General features: G+C 31.1%; 1 protein-coding gene across 1 annotated transcript; it reads left to right on the plus strand.

Moving 5' to 3' along the window:
• Positions 1-899: 899 nt before the first annotated feature.
• Positions 900-22,467, plus strand: LOC143049335 (uncharacterized). The gene is made up of 5 exons (XM_076223006.1): positions 900-1,338; positions 7,455-7,718; positions 18,067-18,189; positions 20,221-20,335; positions 22,139-22,467. The coding sequence occupies exons 1-5, from the start codon at positions 1,026-1,028 to the stop codon at positions 22,359-22,361; spliced, it is 1,038 nt and encodes a 345-aa protein (XP_076079121.1). The 5' UTR covers positions 900-1,025; the 3' UTR covers positions 22,362-22,467.
• The last annotated feature ends 718 nt before the right edge of the window (positions 22,468-23,185 follow it).

A 23,185-nucleotide genomic window follows, 5' to 3' on the forward strand; every position in this document is an offset into this window, starting at 1 on the left:
GAGGGTACTTTTTATCTGGCCTTCCAAATACCGTTTCGATCCCTAACATCACTGAAGAGACATTTATTGTCGAAATCTGGATCTGGTGTACTAAAAATATATTGACACCGTATGTTTGTGGCATAACATCGTGGCCACAAGTTCATTTTTGTTCTGTTTAGTATTACATTTATACTAAGATCCATTTTGTTACATCTTGTGATCAATTTTATTTGGCAATCGCCAATGGCAGTCAGCAGGGTTAAAGAACATCAGTTGTTCGACCTGTTAGTCAAATGCGTTTTGTTTAAATATACTTTTTCATTTTTTTGGTCTTTAAGAAAATGTTGTTTGTGCTGTTTTTAGACCCTTCTACAACGAAATTTGTTTTACATGCATACGTATAAACATTGCGATTTTTATCCAACGCAATCATAGGTTTGAACGTAGTTTTCAATTTAGACTCGTTATATATATATATATATATATAACTCGTCTTAAACATCAACCCAACAATGTTAGATCTGTAAATTTGCTTTCGCAAATTTTTTGTTCTTCCCTCGCCGGGATTCGAACCCATGCTACTGAGATATCGTGACACCAAATCGCCTGCACTGTAGCCGTCCCGTTAGACCACACGACCAACTGGGCTTCACTATAATAAAGCTTTCAGTGGCGGTGTATATATATATATATATACATATATAATTGAAAGGTTTGAAATAAATTCAAACGTAAAATGTTGAATAATAATTTTCACTGTCTTCAAACATTCACGAATAACAAATAATGTAAAATGCTGGTTCGTGTTTTAATTGGTTATCTAATGTAAACGTTTAATTGGTTTTCAATTTCATAGACTTTTTAAAGCAATATAGGAAGTTTTCAGGCGTATTTATTACGAACTTTATTTAGAAAATTCGATAAAAAATTAAATAGTATGATTAGTTTATAAAACGTAAGCCATTATTGTGGAAAACATTAGAAGTGAAAAACTGTACATTTTCTATAATATTTTACACTACAAAAGAATATGACTTGGTTATATGATAGACTTTAAAATGAGAAATTATTTACAGTTGTGTTTAGTCATATTTCACATCAAATTATTACATGCAGTAGATATAAATAAGCGAATATTCCCCTTATATATAAAGAATGGCGTGAGATTGGACTATCCTTATCTTTCTGTACAAATTGGACGATATAATTTAGTATTATGTGGATTATTGTGTACAAATGAGGCGCAATGTACAGCTTCAAGTCTTTCACGTGCAGACTTTACTTGCAGATTGCACAAAAATGTCATTTCGTCAGAAGTTATTGACAGTGACTCAACGCTTGTTTATCAAAATGAAGGTTAGTATTTTGCTTATATATAAATATGGAAAATGGATTTCTAAATGTTAAATAAAATTTTATGACAAAACAAGGCTGAAAGAAGGTATATCAAATCTCAAATGAAAATAGTCGGGAAAAAAACAAAACCTAATACATAAACAATATCCCATCAAGTTATATCAACAAAGATAAGTTCATGCTTCTAAAACGATTTTCTGGATTTATCATCTTCATCAGATTTTGTTTACTCATGCCATGTAATTCTTAGAATGTTTGTCATGCCTTTTTCTTCCTTATATTGAATGTTAGTTCGTCATTCGATACGGGGCGCCGAATGGGACTCTTGTGGTTTTGTACTCGAAATTCAATTTTGTACGGACAAAAGTGAGCTTTGTTCAACAAAAATGAGTTCAGTTTAACAAAATTTGTAGAATACTACAAATTTAAAATTTTGTCATACAAAGTTATCTTTCAGTGGACAAAAGTTACTTTTGTCATGACAAAATTCATTTTTGTAACACAGACTTTACTTTTGTTACCTAATTTGAAAATTGGGAGACAAAAGTCAATTTTGTAGGCAAATTAGTTTAGTTTGGATACTGTGAACTAATTTGCATACAAAATCGACTTTTGTGAGACAAAATTGACTTTTGTGAGACAAAATTGACTTTTGTGAGACAAAATTGACTTTTGTGAGACAAAATTGACTTTTGTGAGACAAAATTGACTTTTGTGAGACAAAATTGACTTTTGTGAAACAAAATTGAATTTTGTTAGACAAAATTGACCTTTGGTTAGACAAAATTGACTTTTGTGAGACAAAATTGACTTTTGTGAGACAAAATTGACTTTTGTGAAACAAAATTGACTTTTGTGAGACAAAATTGAATTTTGTGAGACAAAATTGACTTTTGTGAGACAATATTGACTTCTGTGAGACAAAATTGACTTTTGTGAGACAAAAGTTACTTTTGTGAAACAAAATTGAATTTTGTGAAACAAAATTGAATTTTGTGAGACAAAATTGACTTTTGTGAGACAAAATTGACATTTGTGAGACAAAATTGACTTTTGAGAGACATTATTGACAAAATTGAATTTTGTCACACAAAATTGAGTTTTGTCTCACAAAAGACTATTTTGTCTCACAAAAGTCAAATTTGTCTCACAAAGCAATATTGTCTCACAAAAGTCAATTTTGTCTCACAAATCTTTTATTTAAATGACCATATAATTGATATTCATGTCAACACCGAAGTGCTGACTCCTGGGCTGGTGATACCCTCGGGGACGAAACATTCATCAGCAGTGGCATCGATCTAGTGGTGTGAATAGCTATCAAAGGTACCAGGATTTAAAAAATTGTTTTACATACATTTGATGTGTCGAAGTCAAAGCTTGATTTGACGTTCTACATTTTGACATTTGCTTTGACTTTTAATTGATGCATAATAAACCTATGGGACTTTGTGCATACGGTTGCAAGTCATAAGACCTTAACACCAGGGGTGACTGGGGTATAGAAATATGGTCACTTGGTCTTCTCCCAACTGGCAGTAAAACGCTTGCCGAAGTGGGGCGTCCGTTTGGCTGTGCAGGATGTATCAAGTTTGCAGCCACGTCCGGTCAGAAGGGGGACGTTAAATCCGATGTCTCGTGTAAAGATAGTGCCACGCTCTTTGCACGTTAAGAACCATTGAAACAACTCTCTAAGGGGTCCGTAGGTGGCCTGTTGCAAGGCAAAATTTCTGTCTTTATCCAATATACCCTCATTTTCCAGTGGCAGTCCAAATTTCCCCAACCATCATCCTCTATTATAACAACCTACTTATTGTGTTTATTATTAACTTGTTCTAGTCCTGAATATGCATGTAATATTTGCCACTGGACATTAAGCAACCAACAATCAATCAATCAATCAATCAATCATATGACCTTAAAAAAATCATCTGGAAATGAACTATGAAACCGGAAGCAGCATTTTTTTGTATTTATTGTAAAAGTATTCAGAACCATATATTTTGGGAATCAGTGTCAAGTTAACTATCAAATGAGAACCTAATTGAAATTGTTCAAAGCTGAAGTAACAAAGTATCTCCCTTGTTTCTAACAAAAATATGTAGAAACCATATATTTTTAATTCAACGTACAAAAGGTAATCATTGGGCACAGAAAATTACATTTCTTCCCGCGTTTTATTATTTTTAACACCAAAATATTCCGTATTGGATGAAAAGACCTGCAATTGTTTGCAATTGTTCTCTGAACAATTGGTTTTTAATTGTGTTATTATTTTTTTTACTGTTCAAGTTAATGACATGTTCTCTATCAATATCTAGTGGTATAAATAATATAATTTCCGAAAGTGCATCAATGGAGATTGAATTCAGTATCAATTGCTTAATTAAACTCCTTTATTCAATATGTCGAACTTTTTTATATTGAATTTTAAATGTCCCGGAAAGATTGTCTTTTTGATAAAAATAAACTTTACTTGTCACATCAATCAAATTATGCACTTCACCATTCAAAAACCCAAATGTTGATCGATAAGTCATGATATTGTTTTGAATAACTTGCGTGTTTTCTGTATATATATTGTTGTTAATTGAACAATATGTTAACATCCGTGATCGTTATTAAAACCATATTAGTATTAAACATTTGCTTTTTCAAAATATAAATCTTATATATTTCAATATTTGTTACATATCACTAAATAAGAGGATAAAATGCATCTGTACTTGAAAGGTTCTTCCGGATGTGTATAATACATTTTGAAATGGTAGAATAAAATCATATGGTTTGTCCATTTTTTTGGTTGTGCGGGATGTATCAAGTTTACAGCCACGTCCGGTCAGAATTGAGACGTTAAATTCGATGTCTCATGTAAAGAGAGTGCCACTCTTTTTCGATTCCTGTTCAATTTACCCTCACGTTCCAATGACAGTCAAAATTTCCCCGACCATCATCTTTGTTGGCCTCTTTTATTACTACCTACTTTTTGTATTTATTGTTAACTTGTTCTCGTTCCGAACATGCATGAAATATTTGCCACTGGACGTTAAACATCCAACAATCAATAAGTCAATAAAAAAATATGATGTGAAAACCTGTCATAGAACGACTAAAATTAATCATATTCGCATTCTAATAATCAATTAAATACTATACCCTCGACTTGCGTTAAGCGTAAACTGTGTAGACTTTTTTATTCATCTTTAAAAGTCAAATGAATAATGTTCAGCTTCTTTTCTATAATATGTCAGTTATAACATGCTGTATATCATAGTCGTACAAGCTATTCAACAGGACCTCATATCGGCATTTCAGTTTTCTTTATTTATAATTCGTAAGGAATTTGCCATTTATGCAATGTAGTACTTCCTTCTTCTTTACAAGAATGTGTCATGATGAACTTTGTGAACATGTTAGTTAATGTGCCATAAAAGTTATACGTACAAAATGTAGTGCGTTGGCCTTCATTACATTTAAATCCAAGCTTGAAGTTTTGCATATTTTATATCCTAGATTAGTGCAAATACATATAAACGAGCAAAATTAACGACTAAAAAAACGACTAAAACATGCAATACATTTAATCCCTTATAATTTTTTTTCGTCCGTTCTTTATGCGTTCACTATACTTACATAGATGCACTACCAGTAAAGCTTCAATTTATACATTGCTGCGTGTTAAATGTATTTTCTACATATATATATTGACATTTAATTCTACCGAAACGTTTCAAACATGCTTCAGTAACATCATTGTTTTATGTTTTAAACGTTATAACTTAATGATGGCATGTTTCGCTGCCTTTGATCTTTGTTAATCAGAAAAGTCGTCTGATTATGTCCTTTTTTCTGATTATGAAACGTGTCTATAGTACGGACATGCAGTGTGGGTGGTGCATGCAAAACAGGAAATGCTTATTGACACATTGTTCTTGTTCATTTGGAGCTAAGTCATGCGATTCTCTCAGTGTTTGTTTTTGCTTTGGTTAGTATGAAATTCATATATACAATGATATCCATTTGTGCCAAACACTGAATTTTTACGCCAAAATATATTTTAACGATTAGCAATTTAACCAATACTTATTTGATTAATTTGTACCCGCTTACTCTCATATGAAAATCACATCTTGTCAATATTTTGACATAAGCATACGTAATACGTTACACAACTACTATTGATAGTCTTTTTATTGTTCGATTACATCTATTAACATTATTACAAACCTAAATTGATTTATATCAAATTTTGCGTTTAAATATATTGGTGTGACGCACAGTTCGTAATTCTATTATTCTGTGTTTGTTTACTCTCCTAAGTTAGTTTAGTTATTCGTTGTTATTTCGCGGTTAACTTGTTGAAATGTACTTTTATATTGTTTTATGTTTTTCTCTGCCCCGAGTGTTCTTGCATTTATTTGTAATGTAGTCCTGTCATGTAATGTTGGCATTTTAGCTATATATTAAACATTACCATGAAACGCGATGTTTGGATAGCCACAAAACCAAGTTCAACCTACCACATTTTCTTAAAATTTCCTGTACCAAGTTAGAATTATGGCAGTTATTATACAATAGTTCGTTTCTATGTATGTTGCATAGTCAACTGTTTTTTGTTGCACTTCAGTGTGTGTTTCTAATATTTTGTTGTCTTATAGTTGATGTGTTTCATTTAGTTTTAATTTGAAATCCGGATTTATTTTCTCTCAATCGATTTATGACTTTGAACAACGGATTACTACTGTATCCTTTATTCAATGTTTTATGAACAAAATCACGATATGAGATCACAATGGGCAAGCAAAACCCACACGTGGTAAATACACAACAGTTTAGAAAAACACAACACTCAAAGATACACTTTTGACTTCCCGAAGGATACGTTTATCTTACTCCACTTGTCGAACCTGTCATGATTATCGTTACGAAGAAAAAAAGGGGACAAAGTGGCTAGAACAATTTGAATATCCGAGTCATCTTTGGCATTAACATTTAATAACTATCAATTATGTTTGAATGCGCCCATTAAATCTCGAAGTTATAACTTCAGCATTGCCATTAAGAATATTTTAGTCAACCTCTCAATGGTAAGCAATGTTTACTCATTTTGCGGTCGTCAGCTTCTAGAATAGTACCAAGTAAAAAGAAAATTTATGTTGCCTTTTTTTCCTGAAAACTTATGTTTACAATGGAATTGAACTGTCAATGTTCAGTTGCAAGTCAAAATATGACCTTGACCTTTGTGATTATCTGCGGTATTCTTTAATTCAAGTTCATGTACAATTGGAGAGGGACAATATAGCCACCATATATGTTGCTGTCGAAAGTTGACACTGCACGAATGATAAAACTAAGGTGTAAAATCAGGTCTTTGAAATAAAATGGAGTCTCACTTCTTTTTGCAATTGAAATATTAAATATTTTTTGACATTTGATCATAGACATATCCGTCAGTGTGATAATTTAATAATATTTTTCTGCTTTTTTAATTTGGTTGATAAATTTCAACTCCGCTGCATATCCATTAATATGGAACCTATTAGGATCTAATCAATGCTTAATAGCATGATTATTTCACAAATGGATTAGTAATAGTCAAAATAAAATAACCAGAAACCATCTGATTTATTTAGAATAAATATCGACTCATTACCTTCTTTTTTCATTAAGCAATACATGTTTCAGCTCATTCTCCTCATGAACGGGCACGTTCACTTTTTAGACGAAAATATTCCCAAATAAAATTTGACATATAGCTCTTTTCTTGTCTTGATTTTATACAAATTTCGCTTTAAACGTTCTGAAGACGTGTTATTCAGAAAAGCACTTCGGAAATTTGAAACGAGTTTTTTTTAAAGGCACAAATATCTGTTTGTTAGGTCTAGCTTATAGACCTTTATAAGTTTCTTCTTCATATATTTTACATCGCGTTGATTAATCATACCTACTAAGAATTCTCCGAATCAATTTTTTTTTTTCTAAACATAAAATCACATTGCAACTAGCTGATTTCAAGACATAATTAATTCATGTTCTAGATAAAAACCCACTTATATATATATATATTTGTCTTCGAATTGATTGATATAGTACAAAATGTTCAAATCGTGTTTCAGCGGTACAAACAACTACAGTGACAGATCTGCTGACTACTACAGAAACATTTACCACAACAGAAAAGGTGACTGAAATGATTACTACTACAGTTAAATCAACAACTGCGGAAACTGTTGTATCTTGGCCAGGTGGAACATACAGTTTAATGAAACCTGCTGTTGGATGTCCAGGTACTGACATCACGTGGTTGGAAGGCAACAGGTACCATGACACTGAAGATGACCAACGTTACAATGGCTATGTTGTTTCTACAAGCATGACAGGTAATTTCCATTAAAATTATTTTTATTCAAACAGATCGGCTACAGCAGCAGTATATTATTTGTACTTGATTATGTATCTGTGTCTGGAGATCAAGATTAAATGATTGTCCCTGTTTTAGCGCCACTTTGAGTGCTACTTTTTAGCTATTTTGTGGCGGCCAGTTTTTTTAATGGACGAAGATTGAGTGCAGGGAGAAAACCAACAACCGTCGATGTGCACCTACACGAGCGGGGTTCGAAATCACATCATCAGTGTTGACTGGCTGGTGATTACAGTAGTAACTGCTTAGACCATCCGGCCACCGAGGCCCCCAGATTATGGACTATGCCCTTATTCAGTAATTATATATGCCCTCAATCATTTTATATTTTTGCCTATCAAAACATAAATAAGTCTTTCACTGAAGAAATATGTGTCGTCAGTACGCACATTTGGTGCAGTTATATTGTATTTTTAATGTTATTACCGTAAACGATAGGCTGTGTATCCCGTTTGTATTAAAATTTACATACAATTCATATTTACAACGATAAGGGAAAGACCACCAACAATAACAAAAAATCCTGGACAATCCAAGTCACTGTAAAATATCAAACTAATCAATATGATCGACAATATAAAGGTTAACAACAGAAAAACTGTTTATGAAACATTGTCGATTTAATGAAATTATAGTTGTATTTTAAGAAACCAACTCATTTTAAACAAATGTTTTGCGAAATAGTCATTTGCAAAGTAATTGAAAATTGATGAGCACAGACATTATGCTATATAATTCAATAAGTTTAACATTGATTTTCCAGTAAAACAACTAAAATGAAATTAAGCAATGTAGTACATTGTTATACTTGATTCCAAACATTTCAAATAATTATATTTAGCAAACACGAATTATATTTCAGATTTTGACAAACATCCAAATCAATTCGAATTTCCAATACAAAATAGCTAATGTTGATCGAAATTTTAAACTCTGGCGCATTTTAATAAAAATATATCCAGGACTGCAAATTATACAAAGAACAAGTAGCACGTTTTAATTGGATTTCATCAACAATGATTTTTCTACTTTTAAAATCACAGCATTTCAAACAACTCTTAGTGAGATTTTCATACTAAAGCACTAAAAGAAGTCGCTCACCTTCCTGTAAAATTGCATTACCTTCTGTAGTTGACATATGCATGCTATGTTGAAGGTGAACATTGAATAATAGCAGGCTAAATACTTCATATATCGATTAAACATATAAAGGAGTACTTTTATATTAATTGAATATAAATGTAAATTTCAAAGCTGTATGCACTTGGTTACATTTCATTATCATTAAAACTCTCGACCTAATTGCTATGATATTTGAGTAAAACATTTAAAATGCTATAAGTTATTTCTAGTTCAAAGATTGGCATATTGCATTTCCTTGTTATACGTTCAACTGTGTTACTAACCTCAATTATCGTTTTCGTTTCAAGTGCAACAGTTCAAACATCAATTTGGTTGCACGGTATCATAATGAAAACAAAGCAATTAAAGTTTTTCTGCACAGTCGAGTAAGAACATACATGCACTATGCAATATCTTATTCTTAATCGACGGTAGTCTAATAGGTTGGTATCATAGTCTTGTTCGTCTTTCAGTTTTGACATATGGTAGACTTATTTGGTGTAATATAGTTTTATTCTATATGTTTTTGCATTAGGTTGAGATGATTGGAACATTATGTTCCTAGTTGTATTATTTGTACGAAATTTGTTTTATACAATATGTACAAGATACGTTTGGAAAACACTTTCGATGATGAATAAGTTGAAATTGTAGTATTGTATTGTTCGATATTTTCAATGACGAATGGAAAACAAAATTCGTAGCAGGGGTTCTCGAGTTTATTTAAGAGCAAAATATTTAAAACATGTAAATGATGTTTATATAATTGTATAAAATAAAACTAAGGGTGTGTTATATGACTGTCAATGAGACATTTGTTCATCAAATACTACATTAAGCAAACAGCAAACATAAAATAATACTTAGTAGATTGCACTTCTGTTAATAAAGACAATGCAATTTCCCAAAGGAACTCTTTTTACGATTAAACGGTGTCATTTTTACTATGACGTTTCGTAAAATATTATATCCTGGAATTGAAAGTTCATATGCATTACAAAATATATGGCTGTACGGCATATTTCAACATTGATACCCCTTCAAACTTTTAACTTCTGAAGTTATTTGATTAGACTATTACTGTATTATTTACTTGGTACATTGATTCATTTTTAAGGTCTGATGAACATAGCATATAGTTATGTTTTCTGAGTGCTGAGAACTATTAACTTATATACATTCGAGCTCGTTTGTTTGTTGTAAATGATATAGATTAATATAACCGGAATAAAGCATGTTTTCATTTCCTGTACATTCTACCATTAGTGCACATTTCTATATTTATTCTCTTATAACATAATTAACTTTTAGAAAGAAAAGGAATAAATCAGACATCATATTGGATTAAGTACACTAACCCTTACAACACTTCATCAAGCGTCTACATGTACTTGAATTAAGTTTGTCTAGGTGATGAAAAGAAGCAATCAATTGAATAGTAGTTATCAAAAGTATCAGGATTATGATTTAGTACGCTAGACGCGCGTTTCGTCTACACAAGACTCATCAGTGACGCTCATTTCAAAATATTTATAAAACCAAACAAGTACAAAGTTGAAGAGCATTGAGGATTCAAAATTTCTAAAAGTTGTGTCAAATACGGCTAAGGTAATCTATGCCTGGGATAAGAAAATCCTTAGTTTTTTTCACACAGGAAATTTATAAAAAAAAGACCACATTATTGATATTCATGTCAACACCGCAGTACTGAATACTGGGCTGGTGACGAAACGTTCACAAGCAGTGGCATCGACCCAGTGGTGTAAATAGTTATCAAAAGTACAAGAACTATGATTTAGTACGCCAGACTCGCGTTTTGTCTACAAAAAACTCATCAGTGACGCTCATTACAAAATATTTATAAAGCCAAATCAGTACAAAATTGAAGAGCATTGAGGAATAAATGTATTAAAAGTCTGTTTCAAAGTACTAAATTTATATTTTCATACATTTTAATGATAGTTTTTCGCCATGAAGCTTCATTATTAACGTAAGAGCCCATCAAACAAATACATCTTGCTGTTAAAGTGTTCATTACCAAGTCAGGAATATAAGAGTTGTTGGCCATTCGTTTGATTTGTGTAAGCTTTTCATTTTGCCATTTGATTATGAACTTTCCATTTTGAATTTTCCTCGGAGTTCAGTATTTTTGTGATTTTATGTTTTACAAGATTAGATGCATAGATATAAGAAACTGCTGAGGATATAAATAATAAAACTTCCTGTAAAATTCTTTGTTTTTATTTGTTATCGACTGATATTTACCTGATTATGAGCGTATAAATTCGAAACTTCAAGATTTATTTTCCTGTAGCAAACGACCATTGTAGTCTTTCACCGGCTGGTCAATATAAAGTCCTTCCATTGCGTATACTTCATATATATACCATTACACCGTTGACCATACACCGTTACAGATACATTATCCTTTCGTCCAATAAGTTGTCCCGTTGTTATCAAATAATTTCAAACTAATTATTACAGTTTGTTCTTATTTTTTGTTGTTTCACCAGTGTCCGCGATTATTGGAAGTAAATTGAACTTTATAGTTTACTATATGGTTTTGGTTTTTCTCATAGCTGAAGGTCATGTAGTTACAATAAATCGTTCATAGTTTTGTCGTGTTGGTGTCTACGAATGTTTGATAACAGTTTTGGATACTATCCACTAAGTTTCAAGTGTTAAAGTTGTATTTCGATCTATGTCCCACATTTTGTTTATTTCGTACATTGTCGATTCAATGGAATGAAAATTGTATTTTAAGTAATCAACTGTTATTAAATATTTTTGCGACGATTTAATGCAAAATAAATGAACGTTTTTCAGCACAACCATTATGTTATATAATGCAATTAGTTTATCATTGACTTAACAGTAAAAAAAAACTTAAATGAAATAAAGCAATGTATTAAGTTGTTATACTTGATTCAGAACATTTACATTTAATTATTTATAATAACAAACTAGATTTATGTTTGTTTTGAGGTTTTGACAAACTTTCAAATCAAATCAAATTTCCAACGCAAAATGTTGCTGGAAAGTTTTAACTGTGGAGTATTTAAAAATCGATAGATACATATATTGGAAATCGAATCAAGCTAAGAACAAGCAGAACGTTTTACTTGGATTTCATCAACGATGTTATTTAATTTTAAAATATTAATATTTCATACAACTGTAAGTGATATTTTTTTAGGAAAACAAAAAAGGAAGTCGCTCACCTTCCTGTAAAATTCCTGTAGTTGAGATTTGATTGATAATAGTTTGTTCATTGATATCAAAGTCTATTTGTATGAATCGTTTGGTTAAAGTCTCAATATCTGCCAAAGCATTTTGAACTTGTAAATTTGATTAACATTTACCATAGAATGTATTAAGACACATGTTATAATTCGGACCACACAAAGCTATATAGATATGCATACTATGTTCAAGGTGAACATTGAATATTTGCAGACTGAATCTTTTATATATATATCGATCTAACATATAAAGGAATAATTATCTATAATTGAATAAAAATGTAAAATTCTAAGCTGAATGCACATGGTTACATTTTATTATCATTAAAATTCTTGACCCTATTGTTAAAGTTCTTGAGGGAAACATCACAAGCATTAAGAGGAATATATCATTACAGGTTCAAACAAAAGTCTTCGGTCGAGTTAATGGGTTTATATTCTTTGGAGTATTAGTAATTCTAAGGAAATTTGCCGTTTTTGGTTATTATCTTTAATATTATTATAGATAGAGATAAACTGTAAACAGCAATAATGTTCAGGCAAGTGAGATCTACAAATAATTTAACATGACTAAATGACCATTTGACCCCTTAAGGAGTTATTGCCCTTTATAGTCATTTTTTATCAATTTTTTGCTATCTTTTACAAAAATCTTCTCTGATGAAACTGTTATGTAAAATTTAACCGAACTTAGTCACGATCATCATTAGGGTATCTTGCTTAAAAAATGTGTGCGGTGACCCATCAAACCAATCAAGATTGCCGTCATGGCTAAAAATAGAACATAGGAGTAAAATGTAGATTTTGGCTTATAACTCTGAAACCAAAGCATTTAAAGCAAATCTGACAAGGAGTTAATTTGTTTATCAAGTCAATATCTATCTGTCCTTAAATTTTCAGATGCATTGGACAACTGGTTATTGGCTTGATGCCCCCTAATAGGTAATTTTAAAAGAAATTCTGATGTTTTTGGTTATTATCTTGAATACTATAATAGACAGAGATAAACTGTAAACAGCAATAATGTTCAGCAAAGTAAGATCTAAAAATAAGTCAACATGACCAAACTGATCAGTTGACCCCTTAAGACGTTATTGCCCTTTTAGAGTCAATTTTTAACAATTTTCATCAATTTGTATCTAAAGGGACACATAGACCAAGGTGAGCGACACCGGCTCTTAAGAGCCTCTAGTTATGTTTATGAAATAATTTACATTCAGAAAGAAAAGGAATAAGTCAGACATCATATTGGATAAACCAAACCAGAACAACACTTCCTCATGCGTCTAAATGTACTTGAACTAAGTGTCCTATTTAATGAAATAACGAAATTAATTGAATAAATGTGTTAAAAAGGTCTTTCAAAAAACTTAATTTCTTTTGTATACAATTGAATGATAGTTTTCCTCAATATTACCTTCATTATCAACGTGGGAGTTTATCAAATAAATATATATTGCGGTAGAAGTGTCTATTACAAAGTCAGAAATAAAACAGCGTTATCCATTCGTTTGACTTGTGTGCACCTTTGATTTTACAATTTGATTATAATAATTCCGTTTTGAATTTTCCTGAAAATTCAAAATTTTCGTGATTTTACGTTTTACAAGATAAGAGTGCACAGATATCAGGAACTTCTCCGGTTTTAAAGGATAAAACCATCTACTCCCTAGTATGATAGGTTTGTTTTATCTGTTATCGACGGATATTTACCTGATTATGAGCGTATAAATTCGAAACTTGAAGGTTTATTCTCCTTTAGCAAACGGCCATTATTAAATTTTAACTGCAGGTCAATACGAAGTCCTTTAATTGCGTATACTTTACATATACACAATTACACCGTTCTCCATACACCGTTACACGTACATAATCCCTTCTTCCACTAAGTTGCCACGTTGTAATTAAATCATTCCCAACTATGTGTTACAGTTTGTTTTTATACTTTGCAATTTTACCAGTGTCCTCGGATATTGGAAGTAAACTGCATTTTATAGTTTACTATATGGTTTGGGTTTTGCTCATAGCTGAAGTAGAATTTGAATGAATTCGTTCATATTTTTTTCATTTGGTGTCTATCGATGTTTGTTATTAATTTTGGATAATATCCACCAAGTTTGCAGTGTTTAAGTTGTGTTTCCATCTGAATCCCATATTTTGTAATTTTCTTAGAATTATGTGTCAGAACCAATGTCGCAACTATAGAGGAAGTTATGTGACATGTCCTTATACTGTAATTACAAATGCCCTCAATCATTTTATAGTTTTGTCCGTCAACATTTAAATGAGTGGTTTACTGAAGAGAAATGAGTTATCAATATACACATTTGGTACAGTTTAATTAAAATACGGATTGTTTTGTGTTAATAAAATTTGCTGTAACAAAATGATCAATATTATTATAAATTAAGGTACGTATCTCCCTCATGCAAAGCTCTAATTCCTTTCACGGATTTGGATATACTTTTTGGACCTTTTGGATTATAGCTCTTCATCTTTAATATAAGCTTTGGATTTTAAATATTTTGGCCACGAGCATCACTGAAGAGACCTGTATTGTCGAAATGCGCATCTGGTGCAAGAAAATTGGTACCGTTAATTTTATTACTACCAATGGGTCGATGCCTCTGCTGGTGGACTATTAGTCCCCGAGGGTATCACCAGCCCAGTAGCCAGTACTTCAGTACTGGCATGAAAGTACGATTTTTTTGTGTTAATAAAATTTGCTGTAACAAAATGATAGAAATTATTATAAATTAAGGAATGTATCTCCCTCATGCAAAGCTCTGATTCCTTTCACGGATTTGGCTATACTTTTTGGACCTTTTGGATTATAGCTCATCTTTTATATAAGCTTTGGATTTCAAATATTATGGCCACGAGCATCACTCAAGAGACATGTATTGTCGAAATGCGCATCTGGTGCAAGAAAATTGGTACCGTTAATTTTATTAATTGGTATTCTTAAATTATTACCGTACACGATAGGCTTTGGTATCTTGTTCGCATTAATGTTTACATACGTCCAATATTTACAGCGATTAAGAACAAACCATCAACACATAAAATTTTCTGCTGGACAGCCCAAATCACTGTTAAATATAAAACTAAGGTATATTGATCTAAAATATAAATCTTTACAACTTTCAAAGTGTATTTCGTACATTGTCGATTCAATGAAATGAAAATTGTATTTTTAAGTTATCAACTGTTTTCAAACAAATATTTTGCGACGGTTTAATGCAAAATAAATGAAACTTTTTCAGCATAATATTATGCTATATGATGCAATTAATTTACCATTGATTTAACATTAAAAAAGTAAAATGACGTAAAGCCATGTATTAAGGTGTTATACTTGATTTAAAACAATAAAATGTTACCATTTATAGCAAATTTGATTTATGTTTGAGGTTTTGACAAACTTTCAAATCAAATCAAAATTTCCGATGCAAAATGGTTAATGTTGATCAAAAATTTTATCTATGGATCATTTTCAAATCGATGCATATTTGGAAATGTGAATCACGCTTAGAACAAATATCACGTTATACTTTGATTTCATCAACAAAAGAAAGCTGTTCACCAGATTGAACTGTAGTTGAGATTCGATTGATAATAGTTTGTTCATAGATATCAAAGTCTATTTTGTGTGAATCTTCATGTAAAAGTCTCAATATCTGCCGAAGCATTTTGAATTTATAGATGTTATCATCCTTTATCATAGAATGTATAAAACACTTGTTATGATTCGGACCACAAAAAGCTGTATACATATGCATGCTATGTTGAAGGTTAACATTGAATATTTGCAGGCTTAATATCTTATTAATAGAGCAATTATATAATGGAATAAATTTATCATAATTGAATAAAAATGTAAAATTCAAAGCTGCATTTACATGGTTTTATTTAATTATCATTGAAACTCGCGACCTTATTGCTATACTACATGAGGGAAACATCGCAAGCATTAAGTGGGCCATTATATTCCAGGTTCAAAATCTCTGGTTGAGTTGATAAGTACTTTATATCTTTATATTTCTAGGAGTATGATATGTATGACATTTGTTCCAACAAATTTTAATTAATATAGTAATTATTACTACAAATATACTGAGCAAGACTCGCATTTTTAACGATAACAAAATTAAACGAAATTGTAAATGTACAATGACAAATGAAAAATAAAATGCGCAGCAGGGGTTCTTGAATTTATTTAAGAGTACAATATTTAAAGCATGTAATTGTTTTTTTTTTTTTTTTTTTGGTATTATTGTATAAAAATAACACTTAAGGCATGTTATACGACTGTCAATGAGACTTTTATCCAACAAATACGACTTAAGCAAGGAGAAAACATGATAATTCGGTTGCACGTCTGTTAATAAAGACACTGAAATTTCCCAAAGTAACTCTTTTTACCACTAAAACTGTGTCACTTTTACTATAAAGTTTTGTAAAAAACTATATCCTATAATTAAAAGTTAATAAGGCTTACAAAACATACGGCCATGTGGCATATGTTTACAGTTTTATGCCTTCAGATTTCTAAGAGTTTAAACTTATACTAAAATTCAGTACTGTCACTCCCTTTACTATGGGTGTTCCTCATAATTCAATTTCGCCGCTATTAGTGTGTATTTATACTGGCAAAATTTATACGGTCTGTCAGTTGCTTTTACAAAAAAAATACTTGTAACTGTATGTTTCTTGATAAATGCACTTTGAAGGATTTGTTTAACTGTTGATTAATTTATCAGGTTCGATATATATAGCATTTAGTCATGATGTTTAAGTGTTAAGAATTATTAACTTATATGAACACGGTTGGTTGTTTGTTGTTAATTCGATTGATTAATATAACCGTAATAAAGCTTGATTTCATTTCCGGTGCATACTAACATTGGTGCACTTTTTATGTGTATTCTTATATGCAATAAGTAGCTAACAGAAAACAAGGGAAACGAATCAGACATCATATTGAATTAAAAAGAAGACACCAGTTCAACACTTCTTCATGCGTCTGCATGTACTTAAATCGAGTATCCTAGTTGATGAAAAGTACAATTAACTGTATTAATGTGTTAAAGCGTGCGCCAAGAAACTTAAATTCGATCTTTACAATATCAAGTGATAGTTTTCCTCATTTACATCTTCATTGTCAACGTGCGAGCTCATCAAATGAATAGGTCTTGTTGTTGAAGTGTCTGTTACCAAGTAATATGATAGTTGTTGTCCTTCCGTTTTGTGTGTTTGAGCTTTTGACAATTGATTAAGGACTTTCCATTGAAGATATTCCATGGAGTTCAGTATTTTTGTGATTTTACCTTTTACAAGATAAGGGTGGAAAGTTATCAGGAACTGCTCCGGATTTTAAGGAAAATCCAATCTACTCCCCAGTATAATTGGTTTTCTTTTTATTTTTGATCTAGGTTTTTGTTGGATTGGCTAATTTTAACCTGATTAAGAGCGTATAAATTTCAAACTTGAAGAGTCATTTACCTTTAGCAAACGACCATTGTATACTTTTACCGGCAGGTCAATATACAGTCCTGAAAGTGTGGATACTTCATACATAAACAATTACACTGTTCATCATACACCGTTATACGTACACAATTCCCACTTCCACTATTTTGTCGCCTTTCAAACTGATTGTTACAGTATTTTCTTATGTTGTGCTGTTTCACCACTGTAAGCGGATAGGGGAAGCTAAGTGCCTTATATTGTTTCTATACATAACGGGTTTTGCTCATTGTTGAAAGTCGCGTGGTTACATAAAATTGTTCATATTATTGTTATTTGGTCTCTACGTATAATTATATTTGTTTAATTAACATTCATGCCACATATCATGTTTATTTATTCATTCACTTATTAAGCATTCATACTGGCAAGCAGAAATTGCATAGCTGTATTTAAATTGTGAGCATTTTCTAGTTGTACAGGATCAATATGGTAACATAAGAGTATATTTCTGCACCAAAGCTTCAACATCTGGCAGTGAGACTGACTGGCCTGCTGGGAATTATTGTATCATGAAATACACGACATGTCCAACAGGTATGCATATGACATACATTAAGCAGTATAGCACATAGGCATCACTTACAAAACTAAAAAGAATATCAGTGGCTTTACATTATCAGTTGGTTATATTGATATAAGGGATCTGAAAGATTCATGTACCTGGCAAAAGAAGTATGTTCATCTGTTCTCACATTTTTCCGAAAAACTATCATCAATGACCTACACTTCGATGAGTTTGTTTTTACAGAAAGGAGTAAGTTCGGTAAGGACAATATTTGGCCCCAATTATAAAGTTCAATGTTACAAGACAATAAATGTTTTAAGTTGCATTAAAGACATGTAAGAAAGTCAAATAGAATTATTTTTTGTCAGAGTTTGATTCTAACACGTTGATTTTTACATCCCAAAAAGGTCAATAATATATTGTGATAATGGTCAATAAATCCGAATTTGAAATTTACGCTAAAAAGGGAGTCGTTTTAGGATTTTTCCGAACATACTCCTTTGTAGATAAGACATCAGTTAGACGTTACTGTTAAATACTGTAATTCGTCTATTGTTTTGTGTCTTTTTTTTCTGTTTGAGTCATGGCGTTGTCAGTTTATTTTCGATTATGAGATTGACTGTCCATCTGGTATCTTTCATGAAATAATAATATATAATAAATCCCGTCAGGTGCAATCATGATTTATTTTACCTTCAAATTATACCTGCGTCACAGATTAATCGTCTTATGATTTTTTTAATATCCTTTAGATAGTCTCTGCCTTTTTAATTTCTTTCAATTTTCTAAATCAAAGAAAGGGCCACAATATTGTTTAATCTAAATTATATTACTAGATAATAAAATGTGTTGTGAGTGTCATTGAGATAACTCTCTGTGCAAGTCACAATTTGTGAAAGTTAACCATTAAGGTCATCTTGATATGACAAGCAAACTATTGTGTTCATGGGAGAAAATAGCAGGTTGTAGAAAAGTCTCATCATTCCATCATACCTGGTTGACCAAAAGCAATTTAAAGGTATGCCAGAAAGTCTATGCAAAATAAATTCATTTCTTATTCGCGAAACAACAAAATAAGAAAACAATATGACATTAATTTTATGCGTCTTAAGCGCTTTCCTGGATTTACCTTCTTCAGGAACGCATTACGCCGAATCATTGAAAGACAAAGATATACGAAAACTAAATTGAAGAGATACTTGACCAAAAGGTTCATAAAAATAGCAAAATTAAACTGACAGGTTCCTTGATATCTTCCTATGAATTATAGTCATTTCGTACGCTGACCATTTCGTAGTCCTTTTTTCGTTCCCTGGTAAAAACCATTTCGTATCCTAACTATTTTTTTTCGTACCTCATGGAATATTAATATGTATACCATATCGTAGCTCATAGAAGCTTTGTTCGAGTCTAATAAATGTCTGTATGTATACCTTTTCGTAACTCTTTGAAGATTTACATGTATGCCATTTCGTACCTCATGATAATTTACAAACATGTAATTCCGTACCTCAATGAAGATTTCTATTTGTTTCATTTATGTGCTATTTTGAACTTCATGGAAGATTTATATGTCTATCATTTCGTACCTCATGACAGGTTTGTATGTATACTATTTAGTGCCTGTTACTGTTAATAACTTTTAAGAAAGGCAGTTGCAGATAATTATTTCTTTTTTTTTTTTTTTTGATTAACTAACCTCATATTTCTAGAGATTAACAATTAATTAAGGATAAATACTGCAAACAAAGAAAGTGTATTTAAAATTATCAAAGAGTCAATTGCTACGAAATGACAGATGTACAAAGTGGTCAAGGTACGAAATGACTTGCTTCCCTTCCTACTAGCAAAGAAAGAAATCTGCAAATTGTAGTATGTTATTTGATTTTTCACAGAATCTTAGCTAGCTAGCTTTTCAACAGTTGTTATCCGTTAAGTTCAACAACAAAACAATTACAAAAACTGCAATACGTGAGTTCCTAAATATCTTTATAAGGATGCAGTTTTCATGAAATAAATAATCTTAACCGTTGTATAAAAAGGATCACTATTTTTTTTAGGCTTTACGGAGGGTTCAATAACATGGGACGATGAAGACAACAATGCCAATCAGAAATCGGGGACGTTACCCTCGGGAGTATATAATACAGATACTATTATATACTACTGTTGTAGGTAAATATGGAGATACATGCTAACTAGCTGTCAGTTAACTGCGAGTACTCTCAGATCTGTTTCTCGTGTCATTATGTTGTTGGGATGTACAAATACCCGCCCACGTCAACTTGTATATTCGTCCATTTAATGAGTTAAGCCTTCTTCAACTGGTTTTTATAATTTGTTCTTGTGTTGTACCGTTATACCACTGCCCCAGGCTGGGGAGGGTTGGGATCCCGCTAACATGTTTAACACCGCCACATTATGTATGTATGTTCAGGAGCCTGTAATTAAGTGGTTGTAGATTGTTTATGTGTTACATATTTGGTTTTTTGTTATTTTTTTTAAATAATTAAGGCTGTTAGTTTTCTCATTTGAATTGTTTTACATTGTCATTTCGGGGACTTTTATAGATGACTATGCGATACAGGCTTTGCTCATTGTTTAAGGCCGTACGGTGAACTATAGTTCCATTTTGGTCCCGTTGTGTAGAGTTGTCTCATTGGCAATCATACCACATCTTCTTTTATATATCTTATTTACTTTTGTTTTAAATAAAGATAAACACACGAAAAACAAACACATAATTATTCTGTTCATTGCATTTTCTTTTTTATCTGTATTTGAACATTCTGTGTTCTTGTGTTTTCATGATTACCTGATCAAAGCTTAAAAAGAAAATTTATAGAAATCTCAACAGTCTTGAAAAACTCTGCATCCTGTTCATATGTCTCGGAATGTTCAGTGATTATTTTTATTTGTCTTTTACAACATTTTGTGTTGATGAAGTAAATTATCTTTTTCGTATACTTCCTATTTTCCGTGACTTTAAGTATTACGCAAAATCTAATCGTTTTACATAGTTTTATGACGGTTCTTCATGACTTCTATTTGAAATACAATGGTCGATATTGATGTGTACGACGATATAATTTCTCTTCATGATATAAGATATTTTAAGTTTGCTTCTAATAATTATGAATATTGTTCTATGCGCTATTATTTAGTTTTGTTTTAAGTTTACATAAGATTAGGTTGACTGCAATGAAGATATCATACAGCTGATTGTATTTTTATCTATGAGTTACGACCTTCTAAATGTCTTGTTATTTCGCTGATCAAAATTGACATTCAAATTAGTCATTATATTTCCAAAACCAAATATTTTAATTTCACCCCATATGAATTGCCTTCCGCAAGGCAGCAGCATCGGCGGTGGGTTATTTTTTATCTAAATAATCATGTATATGTATATGTTGATAAAGAAACACATGTAAACCGGTGTTCAAAAGTCATAAAACGTTTTAGCGAAAACAACCTCGGGATATAAACTCAAACCAAGAGATTTATCACTGGAATTATTGCAGCGTTTGTTTTGTTTATGAAGAATAACATACAAAAATGTGGCACACATTAAAAAAAAACTATATCGTTATTTTAAAGATATTTCAAATAAACTGAAAAAATTTCAATCATTCCTTAAAATCTAATTCTAAATTCCTTTTTTAGGAATTTATTATGAAGACAAAATGTTTATGACGTCGTTAATGAGCTGACAGATACAAAAAGCATCCAAAATTAAATCGTCATAGAATTCAATTTAATAGCAGATCTTTGTTATCTTTTATAATTTATAAGAAACCTATTGCGGTCTATTTAGCATGAACATTATACATAATACCGAATAATCTAAGTACATTGTAATTATTTGAAATATTTTCTGATTTTATAAAGCAATAATAAGTTGACACCGAACATATCTACTTGAATAATTTGACATCGATTTCATTTTTAATCATCTTTTTTGTATTTGTTTTCAAGAAATGATGGTAGCGATGTCTTAGAAATTAAACTACCCACTGGAAATCCATTTTACCTTTTACGGTATACTGGTTCGTGTCAGAAGGTAAAATCCATGTCTGTGTCTGAAGAAACCATCAAATGGGCCTGTCAGACTGGAGGGGTTAAAACTGTTGCGACTGTAAAACCGTATGAAGATGGCGCTGCTGAATATATCAGACTTCATTTTTGTTATTATAATTAGTGTTGTTGTTGTTAATACTGGCGTCTTTCGATACATAACGAAATGGCAGAGACATTGGAAAAGAAACATGTAATATAAACAAAGCTGTAAAAATAAGTTTTGTCATATAAAAACAATGTTTAAAATAGCCAAAGTTGTTTTGTATTGTTCATAACAGCGTTCAATATTTATAATATTTGTTTCAGCTATTTCAATATGTATAAATTAAAGATTTATTACTGTAGCAATAATTTTCATTACTTAACACAGAAGTTGTCGTAAGAATAGATAATGACAAAATGGAGTTTTGTATTCTTTTCAACTTTCAATGAGTTTCCATCAAATGTTTCATTTTAGTAACCTTACGAATTATACTAAATGATATTAATCACACAAATTAAATATTACTATATGAGGATTTAAACCAATTATAAACGTTCTTGATCTATTATTTTCTGATAATAAAGATAATGATATATTATAGTTATCATTATTATTATTTGCTTTGTTTTATAAAGCACCTTCCAGTTTAAAGTGATTGTCTTTTAAGAAGAAAATGAATTTCATCTTGAACAATGTCATTATTACATAATTTACAAAATCTTTTGTCTGGGTCCCTTTTTCTTTCCAAGTTCATTGGCACTGATTCTAAATTTAGTTAATTCAATTATTGTTTTATAGAGCTAATTGTATTCAGATATAAATACATCAGGCGATAGGAGAGTCTGTAAGTTATTAATGAATTGGAAGTTTACAACTGCAAAGTTATAATCCTCCCGTTTTTCATAGATTCTAGGTTGAAGTCTCCCGTCTGTATTAACATATCAGAAAAGATCAAGATATGT

Source organism: Mytilus galloprovincialis, chromosome 10 (assembly GCF_965363235.1).
Source record: "Mytilus galloprovincialis chromosome 10, xbMytGall1.hap1.1, whole genome shotgun sequence".
In the NCBI taxonomy this organism is placed as follows: Eukaryota; Metazoa; Mollusca; class Bivalvia; order Mytilida; family Mytilidae; genus Mytilus; species Mytilus galloprovincialis.